The sequence below is a fragment of the Ciconia boyciana genome, chromosome 10 (assembly GCF_034638445.1).
Source record: "Ciconia boyciana chromosome 10, ASM3463844v1, whole genome shotgun sequence".
Taxonomy (NCBI): Eukaryota; Metazoa; Chordata; class Aves; order Ciconiiformes; family Ciconiidae; genus Ciconia; species Ciconia boyciana.
The window spans coordinates 18,749,651-18,763,261 of record NC_132943.1 but is presented as its reverse complement, the minus strand read 5'-3'; the positions used below and the strand labels follow the sequence as shown (position 1 = coordinate 18,763,261).

The window sequence follows — 13,611 nt, the reverse complement described above, 5'->3', positions numbered from 1 at the left end:
CGGGGGGGGGCCGGGGGGATGCAGTCCCGGGGCGCGGGCGGGGGTGCAGTCCCGGCGGCGGGGAGGGCGCGCAGGAGCCCGGCGGGGCGGGGGCGGGGAGCGGGGCGGAGCGGAGCGGCGCCGGGGCCCGGCTGGCGGCGGCTGGCGGCGGCGCGGGGGCCCGGAGCGGGCCGGGGCCGGCGGGCCCGGGGCAGGTGAGCGGGCGCGGGGACCCGGGCGGGGCGGCGGGGCCGACACGGCGGCTGCGAGGGCGGCGGGGCCGCGGCCGCCCCGGCACCGCCGGTCCCGGGGCCGCGCCGGCACCGCCCGGGCATTGCCCCGCACGGCCCCTCCCTCGCCCCGCGTCTCCCGCGTCCTGCGCGTCTGTTTGCCCCCGCGTCGCCCCCGCGTGTCCCCTGCCTTTGCCCTTGCGTTTCCACAGCGCGGCCCTGCGTTTCCCCGTGCATCCCCTTGCACTCCGCCGCCTCCCCCCCCGCACTGCCGCGGCGTTGCCCCCGTTGCTCCCCCCGCTCAGGACCGGTCCCAGCACCCCACTGCCTTCCTGTCCCTGCGGTCTCACTGCCCCCCACGTCCGAGCGCATCGCCAAGGGCCCAGGTGGCTCTGGGGGGCCCCGAGCAGTGTTACCTGCCCTGCCCAGGGCATCGGCAGGCCCCGCGAGCAGATCCTGGCGTGGTGCTCATGTTCATCCCCGTGCAAAGCTGGCCCTGCTTGCACGCACGTGTGCGTGTGTTGCATGCAGCGTGTCCCCTCTGTCCCCGTCCGGTGGTGCTTGTCCCTGTCCCTCCTCTGCTTGGCCATGCCATCCCGCCGTGGGTCCCTCGTTGCAGCCGTACCCAACCGCCCGTCCTGAGACCTTGCTCCAGCCCCTCTTCTCTCCGCAGCCGGTGACCTGCCAGGATGGCGGTGCTGGGGGGCTACTGTGAGGGCAACAGCTCCATCGCCCAGGCCTGGGTCCAGCAGGGGTTCCAGCCCTGCTTCTTCTTCACGCTAGTGCCGGCCGTGCTGCTGAGCGTCTGCCTGCTGCTGGGCACCCTGCAATATGCCTGCTACGTCCGCTTCGGCCGCGCCATGGAGCCCAAGTACATCCCCCGCTCCCGCCTCTACCGCGGCCAGGTCCTGCTGTCCCTGCTCCTGGCCCTGCAGCCCTTTGGCGGGCTGCTGTGGCAAGTGGGGGGGCCGGGACGGCTCTACGGGTACATGTTGCTGCACACCTGCCTCTGGGCCCTCAGCTGGGGCTGCGCCATCGCCCTCCTGCAGCTGGAGCATACACGGGTGCTGGCGCACGACCGGACGTGGGGCCATGGCACCGTCCTCCTCCTCTTCTGGGCGCTGGCCTTCGCTGCTGAGAACCTGACCCTGGTGTGCTGGAGAAGCCCGCTGTGGTGGTGGGCGCTGGAGGACACCAACCAGAAGGTGGGCTGGGGGGCTGTGGGCAGGGAAGGGGGACGGGGCCCTTTGCGGGGTCGGGGGGGGGCTGCAGCATCACGGTGCTGAGGTGGGCTGTGCATGCCGTGCCCTGCCATGCCCAGGGTCTGTATGCTCCCGGGTTGCACCTACGCATCTGCCGTGCGTCTCGGCCCTAAGCCCAGCTGTCGCACATCTCTCCATGCCCCCATCCGGCTCAGCTCCCACTTCTGCCTGGCTCAGCCCCAGGCACAGAGGCAGGGGGTGTCTGCCTGCTCCCCACAGCCCTTTACCCCCCTGCTCCTCCCAGGGTAGGGGCACCTCAAGCTGGAGGGCACAGAGCCAGATGCAGCAGGGAGGAAGGAAGGGGTCTGGGTGCTGCCTGAGGTGCTGTGCTCAGCCAGAGGGTCTCGCTGAGCTGTGTGGGGTGTCCCCTCTCCGCTGGCTGCACTGCACCCCATCCCTGTGCCCCGCTCCTTGCCTCTCTCAGCTCATACCCATCCCATGGCCGGCCAGGCTGTGCCAAGGGCCGGCTGCAGCACTGACCCCCTGCTTTCCGTCCAGGTGCAGTTCGGCTTCTGGCTGCTGCGTTACATCTGCACATTCATGCTCTTCATCCTGGGCATGAAGGCCCCGGGGCTGCCCCACAAGCCCTACATGCTGCTGGTCAACGAGGAGGAGCGGGATGTGGAGAACAGCCAGGTGAGTCCCAGGGCCGGAGCAGTTCGGGGACATGGCCAGGGAGGACCTGGGGACAAAATAGAAATACAGCTGTCCTGGGATCAGCATCTTCAGGAGGCCAGGGAGGAGCAAGGCTTAGGGCTGCCCAAGCTCCCTGCCCGCTGTCAGCAGGATGTGGCCCTGCGGGGAGGATGGAGTGGGGACCCTGGGAGGACGGGGCTGGTTTTCTTGGTGGGGTGTTCCCTGGGGCCATTGCCAGCTGGGCTGGGGTGCCAGGGCAGTGACCCCTCGCTCTGCTCTCCCCCAGCCGCTCATGCCCGACACCAGCAGGACCACCTCCACCTGGAAGGATTTCCGGAGGAAGCTGCGGCTGCTGGTGCCGTACATATGGCCGAGGGGCAACCACATGCTGCAGGGGCTGGTGCTGTTCTGCATGGCGCTCATGGGGCTGGAGCGGGCCATCAACGTCTTCGTCCCCATCTACTACAAGAACATCGGTGAGGCGCTTGGAGCTCAGCGTGTGAGGCTGCCCACGGCCTCACCAAGTGCTGCGGGGTGTCACGAGTGACCTGGGGGGCTGCAGGGACCTGGCAGGAGCAGGGTCCAGGGTGTCAGGGACCAGCACTGGGTGCTGGGGCTGGTTCCCATGGAGCACCCGGCGATGCTCCCTGCCTCTCCGCCCTGACCTTTGCCACCCTCTCCCCAGTGAACGAGCTGACGGAGGGTGCTCCCTGGCACACCCTGGCCTGGACTGTCTGCATCTACGTGGGGCTGAAGTTCCTGCAGGGCGGAGGTGCTGGTAAGGACCACCGGGAAGGACGGGGTGCTGGGGAGAGACAGTGTGGGGCACATCGTGCCGGGGCTGGGGTGGCTGGGGATGCCCTTATGTCCCCATCACTGCTGCTCTCTCTTGGGAGCAGCAACCAGGGCTGGACCCGGGCTGGGGACAGTGGGGGGACCCCATCCGAAATCCCTCTTTCCCAGCTGGGCTTTCTGAGCTAGCTGCATGCCCCGGTGGTGCTGCTCCCCGCTGACCATCCCGTGGTGCCCCACAGGCTCCACTGGCTTCGTGAGCAACCTGCGCACCTTCCTGTGGGTGTGGGTGCAGCAGTTCACCAACCGGCAGGTGCAAGTGCAGCTCTTCGCCCACCTGCATGGGCTGTCCCTGCGTTGGCACCTGGGGCGTCGCACTGGCGAGGTCCTGCGCAGCGTGGACCGGGGCACCAGCAGCATCAACAGCCTGCTCAGGTCAGAGCGCGCCTGCGGTGGGCAGGGGGTGGCCGGGCAGCCCCACTGGGCCGGGCTGATGCACCATCTCCCTTCCTGCCCCCCAGCTACATCGTCTTCAGCATCGTCCCCACCATTGCGGACATCGTCATCGGCATCGTTTACTTCACCTCGGTCTTCAGCGCCTGGTTTGGCCTCATCATCTTTGTGTGTATGAGCCTCTACCTGAGTGAGTGGGGTGTCGGGGTGCAGGGGTGCCGTGCCAGGCTGTGGGGCAGCGGGTGCCTGCTGACGCAGCCTCCTCCTGCCCGCAGCTCTGACCATCTTCATCACCGAGTGGAGGACCAAGTACCGTCGGGACATGAACACGCGGGACAACGAGGCCAAGTCCCGGGCCGTGGACTCGCTCCTCAATTTTGAGACGGTACTGTAGGTGGTGGGGGGTTGCTGAGCACTGCCTGGCGCTGGGGGGGGCTGATCCGGGCGCTGACCCCGGCTCTGTGTCCTGCAGGTGAAGTACTACAATGCGGAGAGCTACGAGGTGAACCGCTTTAACGATGCCATCGTCAAGTACCAGGTACGGGGTACTCAGCACCTGTGCGGGAGCCGGGGGGGAGGGAGCCGAGCCTCACGGGCACCTGTGGGGAGGATGGAGCTCACCATGGGTCTTGTTTGGAGATGGCAGCATCCTGGAGGACCTTGCCTCTTCCAGGTCTCGGAGTGGAAGGTCAGTGCCTCGCTGGGCCTCCTCAACCAGACCCAGAACCTGGTCATCGGCCTGGGGCTGCTGGCAGGGTCCCTGCTCTGTGCCTACTTCGTCACTGAAAACAAGCTGCAGGTAAGGCTGGTGCCAGCCGCGGCAGCCCCTGCCCGGGGTGGGGCCCGGGGCGGGGGGTGATGGGCTCCTCTCCCCTGTCCCTTCCAGGTGGGGGACTTTGTCCTCTTCGGCACCTACATCATCCAGCTCTACACGCCGCTCAACTGGTTCGGGACTTACTACAGGTAACGCTGGGAGCTGTGGGGGTGCCTGGGGGCCCCCCTCCCCCTGGGTCGGGATGTGCTCCCCTGAACCCTTCCCTCTGGTCTTCACCCCCTTCCAGGATGATCCAGAACTCCTTCGTGGACATGGAGAACATGTTTGAGCTCTTCCATGAGGAGCAGGAGGTGGGTGCCACCCTCCCGGACCCCACTCCCTGGCACGGCCCTGGGGTCCTGCCCTGGGGAGGGGCTGGCTCTGGGGCCTCGTCTCACCCTCTGGCAGGTGAAGGATGCGGTCAACGCCGGCGACCTGCGCTTGGAGGCCGGGCGGATCGAGTTTGAGAACGTGCACTTCAGCTACGTGGATGGGTACGGGGCGGCGGGCATGGGGTGGCAGGGTGGGACAAGTCAAGCTGTGGGGCCTGGCACAGGGACGTGGGGTAGGGGGGGTGGCCCTGAGCCCCTCTCCATCTCCCTCTCCCAGGAAGGAAATCCTGCAGGACGTCTCCTTCTCTGTGATGCCCGGGCAGACCCTGGCCCTGGTGAGAGCGGGACCTTGGGTGTGGGTTCACTGCTGGAGGGTGGGATGGGGGAAGAGGGGCTGGGAAGGGTGGGGGTGAGAAGGACGGACCCCCAACGGGGCTGGCCCTTCCCTGCCCAGCCCCTGGCTTCCAGCAGCAGGGAGTCTCTGGTGTCTCCAAGTCCTTTTACCTTCACGTGCAGGTGGGACCTTCGGGCTCAGGGAAGAGCACCGTCATCCGCCTGCTCTTCCGCTTCTACGACGTGTGGGGCGGCTGCATCCGCATCGACGGGCAGGACATCTCCCAGGTGAGGGTGGGGGGCCTCCGGGCACCGGCGAGGGGGGAACACCAGCTCCTCTGGGCCTCGCAGCACTGCTCGGTGCGGGCACTGGCATCTCCCCGGGGCAGGGGTGAGGCACACCGCTCCCACAGCCCCTTTGAGGGCTGATGTCTGTGCCAGGAGTGGGGTGAGTGGGGCGACTGTGGGACCCCTGGGCTGAAATGCTGGAGACGGGCTGGGGCTCCCTGGGAAGGGCCGGGGCACTGGCAGGGTCCCCCCCACCGCAGGGTGGAGACGCAGCTGAGCCTGTGGTCCAGGGGGACCCTGGAGCGGACGCTCCGCGAGGAGCAGGGTGTTGGGCTCACAGCTGAGGGGTAGGATTGGGTTTTGGGGGGGTCTTTGCGGGGGTGTGTGTTTGGCTGAGCCCTCTCCCCCCGCCTCCGCCTCCACCTCCGCAGGTGAAGCAGGCGTCGCTGCGTGCTCACATTGGGGTGGTGCCCCAGGACACGGTGCTCTTCAACGACACCATCGCCAACAACATCCGCTACGGACGGATCCTGGCCACTGACCAGGAGGTGCAGGAGGCAGCCCGGGCTGCTGACATCCACGACCGCATCCTTTCCTTCCCCGATGGTGAGAGCCCCGCAGTCCCCTCCTTGCCCTCCCCTGCCATCCCGGGGTCCCCCATGACCTTGTAGCTGCCCTCGCAGGTGTCCTTGGGTGACATCCCCCAGGGGGACACCTGCGTGACCCTGTGCCTTGCTTTGCCTCTCCCTGCCGTCTCTCCAGGGCTAAATCAGCCCCTGGGCAGGGATGCGCTGAGGCTGCGCCAGGCGGCTGCGTGGTCCCAGCAGGACCCCCCCATGCAGCAGAGCCCTGGCCCCCATCCCCGTCTCGAGGGCACCAGCACAGCACATTCCTGCCCTTGTGCCTGCAGGATACAACACCCAGGTGGGAGAGCGGGGGCTGAAGCTGAGCGGGGGGGAGAAGCAGCGCGTTGCCATCGCACGCACCATCCTGAAGGGTCCTCGCATCATCCTGCTGGATGAGGTAATGGCAGCGGCCCCCAGCCTTGCCCTGCTCTGCAGCAGCGCCTGCCCCAGCGCCTGCCTGCGCTGCCCGTGTCCCTTCCCCACGCCCTGCCTCTCCTGCAGGCCACATCCGCACTCGACACGGAGACTGAGAGGAATATCCAGGCCTCCTTGGCCAAGGTCTGCGCCCACCGCACCACCATCGTTGTTGCACATAGGTAGGGATGGGGGAAAGGGCTGATGCGGGAGGTGCTGAGCTCTCTGAGCTGGCCAGCCCCGTGCAGAGGGACTCGCAGACCTGTCCTCCTGCCCAGGAGGTGACAGCCCCTGTGATTGCGGCTCCTTGCACTGAGCAAACCCTCCCCTCTGAGCCAGGATAACACCCTGCCTTGCCCCGTAGGCTCTCCACCGTGGTGGGCGCAGACCAGATCCTGGTGCTCAAGGACGGGCGCATCGTGGAGCGAGGGAGGTGAGCACAGGGGGAGGGCTTGGAGCTGTCTGCCCACGGGGACCCCCTCCCTGGCTCTGGGGCCAGCTCGGGACCCCGCACCCCCACGCTGTCCCCACAGGCATGAGGAGCTGCTGCAGAAGGGTGGTGTGTATGCTGGCATGTGGCTGCAGCAGCAGGCCGGGGATGAGGGCGAGAGCAAGGAGCGCCGCACTGAGAAGCCCCCGGGCAGCAAGAAGGGGCTGTGAGCGCAGCCGGGAGCTCTGCCGTGACGCTGACCTGGGGCCCAGGCCCCTGCGCTGCCAGGGAGCCCCTTGCCCGCTGCAGGCCGGGGCCCCGCATGCTCCGGGAGCTGCAGGAGCCGGGTTGGACACTCCACTATGTTTGTAACCGTTTGTTTTGCTGTTGTGTAGTTTCTTAAACCAGGTCCTTCCCAGCTCTGCGCCTGTGTGCTCTGGGCAGGGTACGCGCCTGCGGGTCCCCCCCACCCCTCCCTGGGCGGGGGCCGTGCTCTGGGCAGGGGCAGGCAGGGATGCTGCCTGTGCCCTTGCGTCAACCAGCAGCTCTGCCACGGGGTTGAGCTCCTTGGGCTCAGGCGGGCGAGGGGCAGAGCAGGCTGCGAGCACCTGCCCCATCCCCACACAAAGGGCTGAGCGTGGCAGGGGGCTGCACTCCAGCAGCACAGGAGGGAAGCAGCAGCGCAGCTGGTGCCTGCTTCACCCCCCTGTGTTCCCCCTTGCACCTCCTTGTGCCCCCATCCGCAGAGATGCACCGCTCTGGGCTGGATGCCAAGCGACTGCTCCCCCAAAGCACCTCTGCACTTTGTGCTATGCTTTTATTTTCTCCCAAGCAGCACTTTGACAAGTCTCAGCATCCCCTCAGCCCCGACGGAACCCACCTCCCACCCCAGGGAGGCACTACCAGCAGATAACCCCCCCTCAGCTGTACGCTGCTTGGAGTGGGAGAGCTCAGCCCTGGGCAGAACCAGGCAGAGCCCCACAGGCAGGGGCAGTTCCAGCAGGGAAGCTCGAGAGAGCGGGTGGGAAAGCAGCACCGCTCTGCACGGCTACAGACCCCCCTGCAAGAGGTCAGCAGGACAAGTCGTCCCCCCCCCAGGTGTCATCTCCTGCCTCCAAACACCAGCAAGGAAGGGCTGGCTCCAGGCTCAGGGCTGTGTTTGCAAGAAGGGGTTCTGTGCTGCTGCTCCCCAGGAGGGGATCCCCCACAGCACGGCTGGAAGGAGGGAGGTGCTCCTGCCCCAGCAGCATTAAAACAGGGCCCTGGGGTAGTTTAGGGCAGCGGAGCAGCCAGCAGCAGGAAGGCAGCTGCAGTCCTCCTGCGTGTGCGACGCTAGCATAGTCAAGTCACTGCTGAGGTTACTTTTCAGTTAATGGCCCTTGTTAAATTAAACCAGAAAGGAAACACAGCTCCATTCAGTCTCAGAGGGGTTGTGGGCCCCAGCCGAGATGGGTAAGGCCCAACGTGCTCTTGTGCATGCAAGTAGCAGGGGAGGCACTGAGGGCATGGGGAGCAGGGAAGGGGCTGCCTTCACACTGCTGGGAGGCCATGCATTCAGCCGTGCCATGTCTGCGCAAGAGACCATCCCAGCCACAGTTGCTCTTTGCTGAGGGGCTGGCACAGCCCTCCCGGGGCATGAAATCCAGCCCCCCACTACTGTAGCAGGCAGCCACATCCCGGCTGTATGTCTGAGCATGCAGAGATGTCCCCATGCAGCGCTTCCCCTCCAGGCCGGCTCTGCCCTCACCCCACAGACCCAGCAGTGCTGGGACATGGCCATGGCAGCTGTGGCTAAGTGCACACCGTGGGCTGCTGCTTGCTTTGGTCAGTGTGTGCTCAGCCTCGTCCCACACCATCTTCACCGCTCCAGGAGCATCAGCAATTTGCTGCACCGATTTTATACAGGTACTAGGGCTGAGGTGTCAGTGTGTGTTTGGTGGCTCGCTTACAGCTCCCAGGGAGATGAGTTGTCCCTGGTGAGGGGCTCTTGTCATCAGTGTCCAGGCCAGAACCCCACAGCATCCACGTGGGAGGCTAGAGCTGCTCCTCAGGTCACAAGCAGGATCCCACGTCCACTGGCACACCCTGCCTCGCCTGCCTACGACATGCTGCAGTTTGATGGTTTTGAACCATGCGCCTGGAATGGGAAGCAGCACACAGTGAGCAAGGGAAGACAGGCTTCTCCCTCTGTCCTACAAGGGGACACATCCCGTGCTCAAGTCCCCAGGGCTGTGTGCTCAGCAGTGATGCTGCCACTGCCCCAGGCCGGGCTGCCCTCCTGGTGAGAAAACTGACCCTAGACAGAGCCCAGAGGAAGCAGAACTCAGGGAAGACCCCACCATTACACAACCAGGCTGGGATCAACCCCACCATGGCACAGGGCCTACAGCCAGCCTCACTCACCTGCCTCTGCGACTGCTGGTACTCGGCTTCGCTCGCTGACAGCGCCTGGGCCAGTGCCAGATCCTCCTCCTCCTGCGTGCTGCTGGGGACAGCAGTGCGTTGTGTGCCTTGGACTCCCCTGGGCTCGCTGGCCCAGCACTCGGAGCCCTTCACGGTGGCAGGATCTCCTGCCACTGCAACCCTCCAGGACAGCTAAGGGCAGGGAGCAACCGAGGATCACCCTGAACAAGCCTGGGGCTGGGGAGGGACCAGAGGATCCAGCTGGGGCTGGCAGCCAGCACCCTGGGCCGAGGAGAACCATGTTAACTCCAGTCTGTAAGACAGTGCTTTTAGCAGCACCGGGTAACATGCCCGCGGACGTGGGCTCCTGGCTGTCCTCTGTGAACACCCCTACTCTACCTGTCACGCTCTAGCCACACTCATTAGCTGACAAGTGGTCAGACAATGGTTTGCCCTACTCTGTGCTGTCAGTCACTGTCCCCTCCCAGCACCCCAGAGGGCTTGCTCGCTGAACAGAGCTCCGCGATGGCTCTGGACTCTTCCTTTCCACACCCCACCCCCCCATCAGCCACACAGAGACGTCATCTGGAGCCACGTGCTGAGAGGAATGTCATCCTGGAGCCACATGACTGTGCCCCAGGCACCTCTCACATGTAGGCTTGGGGCATGACACCATGTGTCCCCGGACCGTACCTGGGTGGATGTGCAGAGCTGCGTGCTGACTCTGCCAGGGACATCTCCAGAGCTCGCTGCAGTGCCTCTTCCTCACTCTGAAACAAAACATCTCATCACCAGCTTGGCTGAGGTGGCAGGAAGCAGCCCTGAGGGACATGCAGCAGGCACAGTCTTGGCTGGCCAAGGGTGGGTGCACCTCCCCTCTCCAAAGCCAGACACAGCCAAGGTTCAGGCTCAGGACAGACCTTGCTCTCCCTGTGCCCGAGTGCAGCCCTGCCTGCCAGTGCAGGGAGCATGCTAAGAATACCAGTGGGAAGCAGCTTCCAGCCTCCTCCTCTGCCCTTGGCTTGCAGAACAGAAAGACAACACCTAGGGAAAACAGCCAGAGCACTTTGTCCCTTTGGGGAAAGCTGAGCACCAAGCGCAGCCCAGAGCTGCCGTTCGCAGGCACCAGAGCAAACTCTAATGCCCCACTGAGCGTCCGGGATCCCTGTTTGCCAGGGAAGGCACAGCTGGGGAGCACCACGGTCACCTACAGAGTGTGGGTTACAAAGCAGTTGCTGTAGTAGCTCCCCAGGGCACAGGAACCACCCAAACCCACCCCAAATGCCCAGGCCAGGCCACTCACGAGCCCATTCTGCAGCATGACAGCCGGAGGGGAGGTGCTGCGAGTCTGCGACGCAGCTGCTCTGCCTCCTCTGCAAACAGGAGAGAAGCTGGGTTATTGTCAAAGCAGGGAGCCCCGGTATGAGTATGCAGCCCTGCCGATGCACAAGAAGCAGGGACCTGTCGTTCCTGCGTTCCACAGGGAGCCAAGCTGAGCCTGGTCGTGCCCGCCTCAGAATTATGAGTCGGGCTGTCACCGTACCTGGCAGAAGCCGGAGAAGAGGGGCTGTCTGCTGGCCGGGCAGCTCCACTGCTCGATGCAGTGACTGTTTTGGAGGAGGATGCCTGGGCTCTCGCAACTGCAGCGTGCCTAGGACAGACAGGATGCAACTGCTTTACCACTGTGGGCCATCCCTGGGCACTGAATACCCAGGGAGATGAAGCTGGATAAGACGCCTCCCTGGCATCCAGCTCCCTCTCTTCCTCCCAACAGCACCCATGTTGTGAGGAGTTTCAAGCACCGTTTCAAGGAGTTTCAAGCGCCAAGAGTTTCAAGCGCCATTTCTCTCCTCAAAACACTGTGCCAGGATAGGCAGAAATAATCGGCTACAGAATAAGGGGCTGGGCAGAGGAGCAAGAACAAAACAGCCTGTGGGCAGTACGGTGGCTTTTGCTGCAGGAAGGAGGGACTATGTATAGAGCTGTGCTGACTCTACAAACCTTAACACTGCTGGAGGACACCCTGGCACACAGGGCAGGGAGTGTGAGAACGCAGCAGTCCCGGACAATGGGCCAGGAGGAGCTCGGCTTCTTCCCTGTCACCCATCTGACAAGCACAGCCCTGTCCCTGCCAGCCCGTCTGTCCCCAGGCCCTCACCCTGCTTTGGAGAGGGGACGCCCTGCCCCGCTGCAGTCATGGTCCAGGGGGTGCCGGTGCTTGAGGCAGTAGTTCTTGTGGCACTGGTCACAGATCACCTTCATCATCTCCTTCTGCTTGCAGCCAGGCTTCAAACACTTGTTGGTGAATATCTGAAAGACGACATGGCCGTGGTGAAAAGGAACACACCCAGAGCAGGGCAGGGGCTGTCCCTTCCCTCCACACCAGGCGCTGGGCACTGACCAGCTTTCTCTCCCAGTGCCACTTCTGTGGGGCTCTGGAGTTTGTCTCTGAATACGTTTTCTTTAGAAAGTTTATTAGTAATTCACTAGTGCTTTGGTCTTGATGGACAAGGGTCTCCACGGTCACAGAATGCACAGCAGGAGAGACTGCCTTGCCCAGGGACTCCTGCCTGCCCTGCCAGGGCAGTGGGGACAGCTCAGAGCCCTCCAGCTGCTGCTGGGCTGGATTCTTGCAGCGCCAGCTCCCTGCAGCAACTTCCTCTCCTGGCAAGAAGGGGCAGCTAATTGCTGATTGCATTTTCCTAATGCAGTTTCCCATCCTCATCCTGCCTTTCCTCCTGTCCCATGCGGCTCCCAGCCCCACCCCATCGCTATCTCAGCCCCAGACTCACACCACAAAGCCCTGCAGATGCGTGCACCTCCAGCTCACCACCCCTTCCTGCCCTCGGCCTGTGCAAACAGGGCAGAGCCGAGCTGTGTGTTGTTTTCATCCCACCCCCAGACGTCAGCAGGGACCCAGCGGAGCTCAGCAGCGAGATGGAGAGTGCTGGGTTCCTACCTTGCGCTTGCGCTGTGCGGGGTCGGACTTGCAGTCACGGTCAATGTGCTCACCCACCACAACATCGGGCATCTCCCCCCGCCTCACGGGGACCGGAGTGTTGCAGAGGGGACACACGGGGACCTGCACATCCTGTAGAGACAAGAAAAGGGGGCTGGGAGCACGTAGCTGGGCAACCTCAAGTTCTGTGCAGCCATCTCTCTCCCTTTCAGGATCTGCCTGCCATGGCTTCCACAGCATCACCTGCGGTTTGAGATCCTGCTCACCACCCTCCAAAGAGCTTGCTGTTTCTGACCCAGCAGCTGTGACAGGCACGGACACACACTCTGGGAAGGGAAGGCAGCAGGGCTGGGAGATGCCCAAGCCATTTCACCCAGTGGCAGAGGGTGGGCTGGAAGTTTGTGGCACTGAGATACAGATCCTGGCTTTCAGGGACACCTCCAGACTCAGCGCGCATCCCAAGGGGGACTGCCCAAGTGACCAAAGAAGTCACAAATCATTCTGATCGCTGGCTGGGCACGTTCCGCAGCTCCACGCACGAGGCTGGATTAGACCTCCTCTCCGCGCTTACCTTCTTGTAGGCAGAGGTGCAGTCGTGCTGGGCGTAAGCGATGTGGTCGGTACAGAAGATCTGCTCGCAGGCGTCGCACTTCAGGGGGAGAAAGTCTGGGAGCGGGGAGACGCAGCGGGCGGCGAGCGTTGAGACGTCAGCGCTGGCCGCCGGCGGCCCGGGGGCCTCCCTGACTTCCCGAAGGCACAGCCCTGACCCGCAGCGAAGCCAAGGCCGCTGCCCTCTTCCCCCCGCTCCCAGCACGGAAACGAAAGAGCTGCAGGTCCATAGCTACGTCTTCAGAAATACCTAGGGCTCCTCCTCACAACGTGCCCTTCCCAGGTTCAGGAGGAGCATCCTGAAGTCATACCGAGCTCCCCGGGGGCTGCCGGCCTCAAGCCAGAGGCGAGCGATGCTGGCACACCCGCCACGGGGTTCACCCACCCGGGACAACCGCGGCCGTGTGCCCCGGGGGAAGGACGGGCCTCCGGAGAGGCCCCTGGGCACGCAGCCGCGTCCGGCCTCCCCAGCCTGCGGCCCTGCTGCCCCCGACCAAGAGCCGCCGCCTGCGCTGCCGTCTCGCTGCTCCGCCGGTAAGAGCCGCGTACCCGGGCGGAGCCAGCCGGCGGCAGCCCCGGGCCACCGGCACCAGCAGCCGGCTCCGCCCCGGCGGGGCGCCCGCGGCCGGACGGAAGGACCGGAGACCGCGGCCGCCCCGCGCCCCTCCGCCAAGGGCAGGCAGGCCCGGCGGCACGACCCGCCCTTCGCCCCCCGCCGCTCCGAGCGGGCGCCGGCCCCCGCCCCGCCGCCTCCCCCCTCCGCGGAGGACCGTACCGGACGGTCCGCGCCGCCTAGGCCCGGGCCTGCGGCTGCCGGGCCCGGGCGGGAGCAGGACCCGGCCGCCCACCACCCCGCTCCCCGCCCCGCCGGTGCCCCGCCGCCCTCACCCAGGCGCTGGCAGGCGGGCCAGGAGCAGTGGGCGCCCAGGTCCGGGAACTCCATGGCGGACCCCCACCGGCACCGGCAGCGGCTCGCGCCGCGCGCTTCCGCCACGGCGTCACGCGGGGCGGGGCCATCCCCAGCCCCGCCCCCCGCGGTCCCCCCGCCCGC

The 13,611-nt window shown here is 65.4% G+C and overlaps 2 protein-coding genes across 4 annotated transcripts; one reads left to right on the top strand and one right to left on the bottom strand.

The window, feature by feature from the left end:
• Positions 1 to 106: 106 nt before the first annotated feature.
• On the top strand, positions 107 to 7,013 carry ABCB6 (ATP binding cassette subfamily B member 6 (LAN blood group)). The gene is made up of 20 exons (XM_072875275.1): positions 107 to 194; positions 883 to 1,414; positions 1,970 to 2,107; positions 2,394 to 2,583; positions 2,793 to 2,885; positions 3,142 to 3,334; positions 3,421 to 3,542; positions 3,628 to 3,737; positions 3,825 to 3,890; positions 4,026 to 4,151; positions 4,239 to 4,315; positions 4,414 to 4,477; positions 4,575 to 4,660; positions 4,776 to 4,833; positions 5,015 to 5,119; positions 5,551 to 5,725; positions 6,030 to 6,142; positions 6,247 to 6,341; positions 6,524 to 6,592; positions 6,693 to 7,013. Exons 2-20 carry the CDS (start codon positions 899 to 901, stop codon positions 6,817 to 6,819), a joined length of 2,523 nt encoding a protein of 840 aa, XP_072731376.1. The 5' UTR covers positions 107 to 194; positions 883 to 898; the 3' UTR covers positions 6,820 to 7,013.
• A 382-nt stretch (positions 7,014 to 7,395) lies between these two features.
• Positions 7,396 to 13,577, bottom strand: ZFAND2B (zinc finger AN1-type containing 2B). Of its 3 annotated transcripts, none has more exons than XM_072875279.1 (9): positions 13,449 to 13,577; positions 12,523 to 12,617; positions 11,952 to 12,083; positions 11,151 to 11,302; positions 10,536 to 10,643; positions 10,296 to 10,365; positions 9,686 to 9,762; positions 8,993 to 9,074; positions 7,396 to 8,726 (listed from the first exon to the last, which is right to left on the bottom strand). In XM_072875279.1, exons 1-9 carry the CDS (start codon positions 13,501 to 13,503, stop codon positions 8,688 to 8,690), a joined length of 810 nt encoding a protein of 269 aa, XP_072731380.1. In that variant the 5' UTR covers positions 13,504 to 13,577; the 3' UTR covers positions 7,396 to 8,687. The 3 variants fall into 3 exon arrangements, 2 of the variants coding, with proteins under 2 accessions (XP_072731380.1, XP_072731381.1); XM_072875280.1 differs by having other exon boundaries at positions 8,993 to 9,071; XR_012044476.1 differs by lacking the exon at positions 7,396 to 8,726 and adding an exon at positions 9,913 to 10,036 and having other exon boundaries at positions 9,055 to 9,071.
• Positions 13,578 to 13,611: the final 34 nt, after the last annotated feature.

Bases quoted from the DNA above. Each gene is read 5' to 3' on its own strand.
- ABCB6 (XM_072875275.1), top strand. From the start codon at position 899: ATGGCGGTGCTGGGGGGCTACTGTGAGGGCAACAGCTCCATCGCCCAG. The intron at 2,108-2,393 runs GTGAGTCCCAGG...GCTCTCCCCCAG, and splicing joins GGGATGTGGAGAACAGCCAG to CCGCTCATGCCCGACACCAG. The intron at 3,738-3,824 runs GTACTGTAGGTG...TGTGTCCTGCAG, and splicing joins CGCTCCTCAATTTTGAGACG to GTGAAGTACTACAATGCGGA.
- ZFAND2B (XM_072875279.1), bottom strand. From the start codon at position 13,503: ATGGAGTTCCCGGACCTGGGCGCCCACTGCTCCTGGCCCGCCTGCCAG. The intron at 12,084-12,522 runs GTAAGCGCGGAG...TTGTCTCTACAG, and splicing joins GCACCTCTGCCTACAAGAAG to GATGTGCAGGTCCCCGTGTG. The intron at 9,075-9,685 runs GTACGGTCCGGG...TGCTGTCCCCAG, and splicing joins AGCTCTGCACATCCACCCAG to CAGCACGCAGGAGGAGGAGG.